Genomic DNA, 8,839 nt, shown 5'->3' with positions numbered 1-8,839 from the left:
ATTAATGACAATTAAAAATGAGCAGAGCAGACATGCTGGCAAACGACACTGAATAATCAAAGGCTGCAACTACTTTAGCATCAGACCCACTAATTAGTAAATAATGGATTAATTAAACAATTAGAACACCTAGAAAAGTAGAATGAAAATATTTTAAAAAGAAAAAATAATATTATTCCCATAACTGCTTGGTACATTTTAATGGACCGAGGTTGGGAACCACCCACAAAGTACATGGAGTACTAACCCTAACCCTAACCCTAACCCTAATTTTAGTAAAACTGGCACGGATATATATAAATTACAGTATATACAAAACCAATAAAAACACAGAATATTGCAAATAAATAACAAATGTAACAATATTAACATAGGCAAAAGAATCAAAAAAGAACAAAAAAAGACATTAAACAGGAATTCAAATCCCAACCATGGATGAAACATAACATTATAATGTCGGCCATCTTCAAGTATAAATATGGCAGTGATTGACATTTACTGTAACACTGGTTGGATAAATCTCGAGTCAAAAAAAACTTTGTTAGTTAAATTAAAAAGTAGCTTTAGGTATATTGGCTCTGCCTTCCTTTCATTTTGACTTTTTAGTTTTGGTATGCTTTTTAAGAACCTGACATCAGGTTTCTGCATTGCCTTTGCCAGTTTTGACCTCTTTTGCGCTCTCATGTCTATTCATTGCCTTTCCCGTCTTGCAATAATATGCTGATCAAACTTTCTCTTGCAATAATTTCAGGGTATTCTCATATACCCTGGACTAGTACCTTGGCACAGTGGTTCATACTGCTACATCATAATTTCCGAGTCCTGGATTCAAATGTAGAGCCTACAGGTTTCCTCAGGGTACTCCAGTTTCTAGTAGCTTCCGAAAGACGGGTATGTTAGGTTAATTGGGAGATCTAAATTTGTCTGGTTTGTCAGTGTGTCCCATAATGGTCTGGGGTTATATCCAAGGTTGGATTTACGAACTGTACTTGATGTTAGGCTCATGCTGATCACCATGTTTTTGAATACTTGAAGTGGGTTGGAAGAATGTGTAATCGTCCTGTGGCTTTTTGCATTAAACAGAGGTTGAAAATAATTATGAAGAGGTATTTTTGTGGTACCTGATTGGTAATAATACAATACAAGGTCAAGTTATGAGGAACTCTCATTTTTGAGCATATTCATGAATGAATTCTCCATTAGTGCATCATCTTACTCTAGGGTATAAGGCAAGAGCCAAAATTTGACTGTCCACCACAGTGCATACTTATAGAAACCCATATCGACTCATACAGGGCCAACTTCAAGAATTCAATTAATCTATTATGTTCATTTCCAACAAATGGCAATCAAGGAGCAACTAAAGCAAGCTCATGTGGAGACAATGACCTCCACCACAAGTGGCTCAGCCGGAAATCAAACTCGGGTTTACTGCAGTCATAAAACAGTAATGTTAACCACCACACCACCATGTAGTACTGATATTCATAATTAATTTACTCAACTATGGTTGCAATTTTGTTCTTTACACACTGTGCAGTTGTTTTACATTTATTCATATTTATCTTTGCCCTTCTCTCAATTGTTAGACCAACACACTCTAAATCAGGCTTAGAAGCTGAGTAAATCCTTAATTCTTAATTTTCAAAAATTTAGATGTTACCCTGCAGCCCTAAACTTTTTCAGCATTTTTGAGAATTTGTTATGCTTATATGTGTTATTTGCCTTTTTTTCAGTTGCATATGAAATTCAATACAAATCATTTTCAGAACTTTAAATCTTTGATCTGGGTACCTGTTATAGTCTACACAACTTGAATTCTTGTCATACTGGAGTTTCCACCAGGAAAAAAATAAGATCAGTCTCATCATAGGATTTTGAGAACTGTCTCTGTTTCTTTTGCTCGAACAGTATATCTATGGTTTAAGATCCATCCTTCATTTCCTTGTAGGTGGCTCAGGAAATCTAGTTTGATCTATGAAGAATCTTATGCTCATTCTATAGGCCAATATTCCTCCTCAATTCACTGTACAACTCATCATCCTGCTTCAGTCACAAACACTACTACACATTGTCACACATGTGTGCTTTGAAGGCAGGCTAAGGGCTTAACCACAGGCAGAAAAAGAGGGCAGGGATTGATGAAGTGCACCAACCTCTCTTCTCCCTCATCTGCAGATCACCTGAACAGAAACCCACATAAAGCTCCTCCAGTTCCTGAACGCCCTTCTGAGCCATGTCTTGTTCTGAGCTCACTTCCGGCTTGAACCCTCATGGACCCACCTCTTCCTTCCTTGCAACTATAAAAGCCCAGCACCTTCCCTTCCTATCCTGTCCCTATTTGGACACTGACCCAGACAGTTCTCTAGAGCTAATTTTTTTTGCTTGCAGTGCATACAATATACAGGGTGGATCCATAGCTCTTTTCCTGTCTTCTCTTGTGTTTTACAACATACAATGACAGAACTAATATAGGGTCAATGGGACTGTACAGAAATGAAAGACGGGCCTTGTATAGGGGTGGGCAACCATGGTCCTGGAGTGCTTAGGCCTCTGCAGGTTTCCATTCATTCATTTCAGTGTCTTCTTTTCAGTTCACTCTGTGCTGTAAAATGAAGCTCTCAATGAATTATAATTACTTGCCTCAGCTTGGAATCCAATTTTTCAGAAATTACTAATAGTTTGGCTTTAATGTGTTTCTTTGTTAACAGACCTCTGGCAGTGAAGCATTTGGGTCAAATGAAACAGTAACCAATATCTCACCAGGTACCTCAATGTCATATGCAGCTGTATTTGTTTTTCTAATGAATGAAAAAAGAAATGGCAGGAAGAAAAATTAAAGATTGATGGGTACCTTTAGTCCACCAAAAATTCTTGTCATATTAAATTAAAATCCATGCTTGTAGAAGTTTCTCAAGCAGTAGAGCTAAAGAAGAGTAAATTCTTCTAATGAAATGCTGTCATCCATTAACTGCAAGAATTGTATGATTATGAATCCATGGCTGCCTGCAAACACAGGAGGGCAGTCCAATTCTGTCATGCTCTAGTAAACCCAGTTTCTAAAAGCATTGTAACCAGTTTCCTGTGTCCACGTCAGTCTGATGCTAACATGCAATATACCTCTGTTACACAACCAACAACTGCAAGTACATTTTTATAATTCAAATGTAACATTGATAACATGTTTATTTTATGTGTAACCAATAGGGGGAAGCACCACTGAGATCCAAACCACAAAGAAAATATCAAACATATAAAAGATTTTTATTTTCTCCTACACCTTCCAATGGCGAACACAACTAAAATACCGCAATAACGCACAAAGTAAATGCTTTCTTTCTCTCTCTCTCACTCCATCCAACCTCCAAGGGAGTTTTGCCCACTGCCTCCTAACTCTTACTCCCTGAGGTGGACCCTGGAATGAAGAGCATGTCTGGGTTATACCGAATTATGTGCAGACCTTCCCCAGCAGCACCTTCTGGTGGTATACAAGGACTCTGGCAGGGGCTGCTGTTCTACACTCCCAACTCCAAAGCAGCCATGTGGGAGTCCTAACCGGGACCAGCCTGGAGGAACACTGCCAATTATTGTGAGGAGGAATGAACTGCCTCTGGCATTCATGTCTGTCATGTTCATCCATTGTGGTTCTACCCTGACTGAGATAAGGATTGTTAACCATCCTGGTCGGGTTGCAGCTCCTTCTAATATGGCCTGCAAGCCAGGTAAGGGGTCACTCTCCATCCCCAGTTGGGAAGCCAGTCCATTCGCCTTGGCATCTACAATGTTAATCTTTAAAAAAGAAAAAATGGCCAGAGCCCTCTATTGTGTTAATGATGGAAGGGTTAGACAGATAGAAAAATATACTGACAAAAATGTGTTTATTTTACAGTTTCATGAAGAATACAATCAGAATATTTATACAAAACAGGGCAGTTTAACTGTTCTTCAGACTTTCTCTGCTCCATATGTTTCCAGTTTATATTCAAGATGGCCTTTCATTTATTTCCAAAGTGCACTTTAATTATTCTGCAGTGTTTTTCTTAACAGAACCCAGTCGTCGTTTCCGGTAACAGCAGACTGAAAATGACAAGATTGTGTACACACATACTTCTGGAAGGATGCATTTCCATTATCCTTTTCCATGACAGACACATGTAAAGGGCAACTGTTACAAACCTTTTGCGTAAAGACTTCTTGTCCTGTCTTCCATTTTATCACAACAGTTTTTTGCCCAAGAACATACATTATGTTAGTGAGTGACTTAGACATAACATCACCCACGGCTGTGCTGCTGATGAAATAGCCATGGTAATTGTTTCTTACATTGCAATAGTAATTCAGCAAAATGTTGTTTAATCATGGATGAACATTATGTAGCTGTTAGAAGCTCAGTTAATATGGAGTGTCAGGAACAGGATTAGGAATTGTTGGGCTAGAAGATAGAGGATAGGCAGCAGTCTGTGAGATGGTACTCCTAAACAATCACTTGTTCTTTGCTAAATGGAAAGGCTGGCCTTAACAGGGTGCATCCGTCTTGGTTTTTGTGTCGACATGGCCGCTTCACATTTGCTTTTTTGCTATAAGATGCTGCACAACCAGCAGCAACGTGCTGGATATCCCGGGGCATAGACCTTCTTCTCCGTGCCATAAATGTAGTAACTGTGCTGTTTTCCTTTCCAATCGTAGATAACATGATATAGTGGAACCAGTTCAATGGTCTGACGCTGCAAAGAACAGATGTACATTCTGAGCTTAAAATCTGAGATAGCTGGCACTTCAGCATCAGCGTTACACAAAATTTTTCCTGCGAGACAAGCTTACCTGCTGGTGGATGCGCCTGGTGCTTGCAAACATCTCTAGGTGCTTTTGAGTAGTCACTCGAGATGCTTCACAGATATCTTCTTCTGGGAATCCCATGATTGGATATACCTGAGAAGAATATAATTAGTGAGGTTTATTTATCTTCTCTAGCCAGAACTCTAAACATAGCACAAAAATTAAGTCAATGTAGAACTCAATGCTATAATGTCAAAGAGAGGTGATTCTCTGACACAAATGGATTTCTTCACAAAAATTCTTTTTGAAGCACCCTATCAGCACCATATAAAATCCCATACCTAAACAGAGCTAGAGTAAGATGTAATATATGGGTGATTTCAACCTGACATTTTTTTTTAATTAAATGTAATCACAGAATTTTAATACTTGCCACATATGTAGTACATTTGGAGTGTCTATCCTAGCACAGAGCCCAAAGGAATAGCCATAGTGCCCTAAGATCTGAGTGGCTACTGCAGAGTGCACTTCAATAAACAAACATGGGTAAATAATCCCAGTTTACAATGTATTATATATGAATTTTAAAATTCAATCAGCATTTTTAAAATACCTGCTTGCATTGTGGACACAAGAAAGGGGTGCATACTGGATGCCTTACCATTACACTTTGATCACAAAAAATGTTGTCGCCGTTGACTTTACTGAACTTTTTCAAAGGGAATCCTGTCTGGCGATCTTGAATATATTCAGTGATATTATTTTTCCTGAAACCCAAGTGAGAGTGTGTTATAATACAAATACAATTTTTAAATATCTTTAGAGAATGGATGGTGAAGGACTGTCTTTAGACTATATAGTGCACAACCCATGTAGAAGACAGGCAGGCAACAACTCAAAACAGAGTTTCTACAAGTAAAACCAAACACCACTGTAACAAGTATTGTTTCTAGTCGAGCAAATCAACACTGGATATATTATCAATCTTTTAATTAAAAGAGAAAACACTTAACATTTCCTGATAGAGTCAGTTCAGTTTATGATATTTACCAGGTTACAGTCAGCATCACATAGTGCATCTGCTTTCCATTGCCAGCACAATCAGAGCAAGTAATGCGACCCCGTCCAAAGCAAGTGAAACATCTAATGCAAGAAAAATGATATAAATCAGTAAAAACTCAGCCATTGGCACCTGCCTTGGAAATCTTTTAATTTAGTAAGGGAGAGCATGAGATGAAGTGCTTACATAAAATGTCATGTAAGTAAACAGCAATGACACCTCATGATTTTGGGGAAAACTATAAGTGGTACACATCATTGCAACTATTACATGTCTTATTGCATTAAGGTTTTTAAGGATAGGTTCTGTATTTTTTCAGCCAGTTATTTATTCATAATCATGGTACTGTATATATTAATTTGTTTTCTAAAGTTAAGCATTTTTTTTTTAATTTGAAAAAAAAAAAAAAAAATTTTAGCATTTTTTTTTAAATAGAGGTGATGTGACAGGGATCCAAACATGAAAACAAAAGCCTTGAAACTTACTGAATGCATCCACTTCGAAGCAGCAAAGGTTTCGATTTTAAAATGTGCTTCTTCATTTCTGAGGCATGCTTGTGACAACAAAAGCAAACTGGAAGTAATGAATTTTATTGCAGACTAGCAAAATACCCGTGCTTCGCATCGGAGAAGTAGTGTGTTAAAGAGGTTATGTAAACATATATATACATAAACATATATACATATCTACATATACACATATCTACATATACATATATATATATATATACATATATATATATATATATATATATATATATACATATACACATCCACATATATATACATATATATACACATATCAACATATATATACACATACATATACACACACACATACATATATACATATACACATACATACATACACATTCATATCTATACACATATATACATATCTACATATATATATAGACATACATACATACATATATACATATCTATCTATCTATCTATCTATCTATCTATCTATCTATCTATCTATCTATCTATCTATCTATCTATCTATATATATATATATATATATATATATATATATATATATATATACGAGCTGTATATACCCGGCGTTGCCCGGGGCAGAAGTAACCTAATCGGTCAAACACTTACATATATACCAAAGTAAACCTAATCGGTCAAACAGTTACATATATAAAAAAAGCGAACCTAATCGGATAAACAGCTTCATATATACAGAAGCGAACCTAATCGGACAAACAGCTAATCTATATACATAAGCAAACCTAATTGGTCAAACAGTTACATAAATACAAAAGCAAACCTAATCGATGAAACAGCTTCATATATACAGAAGCGAACCTAATTGGTCAAACAGTTATGCATGTGCAGAATGATTTTACAAAGATTATGCGTGTTAAGAATCATTAAAAAGAAAAGATTGAGGAACTCTTCTTCTATATGTGATGAAGCTGGATGAAGCTGACTTGACGAAGACGTAGGTGGCATAGATTGGTTTTTCTAAAACAGAAGAAAAAAATGAGTATCTATTATTATTTTAAATTAGAATGAAAATGAGAACCTTGATTAGAGATAGATTATCCATATTAAAATATGTGCATGAATAAACTTTTGCTAACTCTGTAGCAAAAGTTTATTCATACAAATTGGAATGGGATGGCTTTGTGAAAAAGTAAAAATTACATAAAAATAAATTGAGAATGCGTACTTCCATTTGACTGAGATTATCTGTAATGATGAAAAAAAAGTTTAGTATGTTTTTTTTTTCCATACGGGAAGGATGTAAAACCTTACATAGGCACCCTTCAGCCCGTACTGAAGGGTAGTGTCAGATTCTTACTGACTAAAAAACACCCTTTTTATTCCACAGCTACCCCAAAAACCACTATTAGGCATTACTTTGGGGTGGCAGTAGTTTAGTTATGAAACAGCTGGGTCCTGAAAAAAATCTGTCTTATTAGTGGCTTCATCACATATAGAAGAACAGTTCCTCAATCTTTTCTTTTTCATGATTGTTAACACGCATAATGTTTGTAAAATCATTCTGCACATGGATAACTGTTTGACCAATTAGGTTCGCTTCTGTATATATGAAGCTGTTTGATCGATTAGGTTTGCTTTTGTATTTATGTAACTGTTTGACCAATTAGGTTTGCTTATGTATATAGATTAGCTGTTTGTCCGATTAGGTTCGCTTCTGTATATATGAAGCTGTTTGTCCGATTAGGTTCGGTTTTTTTATATATGTAACTGTTTGACCGATTAGGTTTACTTTGGTATATATGTAAGTGTTTGACCGATTAGGTTACTTCTGCCCCAGGCAACGCCGGGTATATACAGCTCGTAAATTATTAAACAGTAAAATCTTCTTCTGTAATTTGCTACCGTGGCAATTTGTGTGTCTATCCAGGATTTTAAATGACCTGTAGCTCGCAAACCTTTGCACCTATACAGTTGAAATGTGGTACACATATAGTACGTCACGTCTACTATCCGCTTTATGGGTGATGATTGTTTTAGTGTTTTTATCTTTATTTTATTTTATTGTACAATCAAGTCCTATCTGCGCACAGCAGGGCAGCCGTGGGCGGATGCGTATGGTGTATTCACTCGATGTTATCGTGCATTGCGCTGTCAGTGGTATTTTGATAAAAGAATTTGAACAATATATAAGAAGCGTATAAATTATTAAACAGTAAAACATTAACATTTAAGAAGTAAAGTTACATTAAGTACTACTGCTGTGCCTTTGGGTATACCTCATTTTTTGTTTGCCCATTACATGCTTAAATGTATACATTTTTTGGTGCACCTACTCGAGAACACGCGACATATAACCGAGCGTGGGAGAAGCATGGATTTTAAACACGCGTTGAGTTGATGTGCTGGTCTCCCTCGTGAAATAACTGGTAATGTTTGAGTAAAATCTACAGCGAGTAAAACGACATTAGCTCCTATTTTTTTTTTTACGATCTCTGAGATGTTGCTTTTTTCGGTTCAAGGCTTCATAAGCTCTTTTATGTTG

General features: G+C 36.3%; 1 protein-coding gene across 2 annotated transcripts in view; it reads right to left on the bottom strand.

Annotated features, from left to right (window-relative positions):
* Positions 1 to 3,952: 3,952 nt before the first annotated feature.
* The window catches only part of LOC114668868 (protein SSUH2 homolog), a 28,997-nt gene continuing 24,110 nt past the window's right edge, over positions 3,953 to 8,839 (bottom strand). The window contains exons 9-12 of one of the 2 annotated variants that reach the window (XM_028824862.2): positions 5,827 to 5,919; positions 5,438 to 5,543; positions 4,822 to 4,929; positions 3,953 to 4,724 (exon numbers count right to left, since the gene is read on the bottom strand). In XM_028824862.2, the coding sequence (XP_028680695.1) occupies positions 4,578 to 4,724; positions 4,822 to 4,929; positions 5,438 to 5,543; positions 5,827 to 5,919 (454 nt within the window). In that variant the 3' untranslated portion in view covers positions 3,953 to 4,577. The remainder of the gene's footprint in view (positions 4,725 to 4,821; positions 4,930 to 5,437; positions 5,544 to 5,826; positions 5,920 to 8,839) is intronic. The other variant, XM_051921040.1, reaches the window with a different exon arrangement.

The sequence above is a fragment of the Erpetoichthys calabaricus genome, chromosome 18 (assembly GCF_900747795.2).
Source record: "Erpetoichthys calabaricus chromosome 18, fErpCal1.3, whole genome shotgun sequence".
Classification (NCBI taxonomy): domain Eukaryota; kingdom Metazoa; phylum Chordata; class Cladistia; order Polypteriformes; family Polypteridae; genus Erpetoichthys; species Erpetoichthys calabaricus.
The sequence above is the reverse complement of the archived record's forward strand: the minus strand, read 5'-3'. Positions and strand labels throughout refer to the sequence as shown.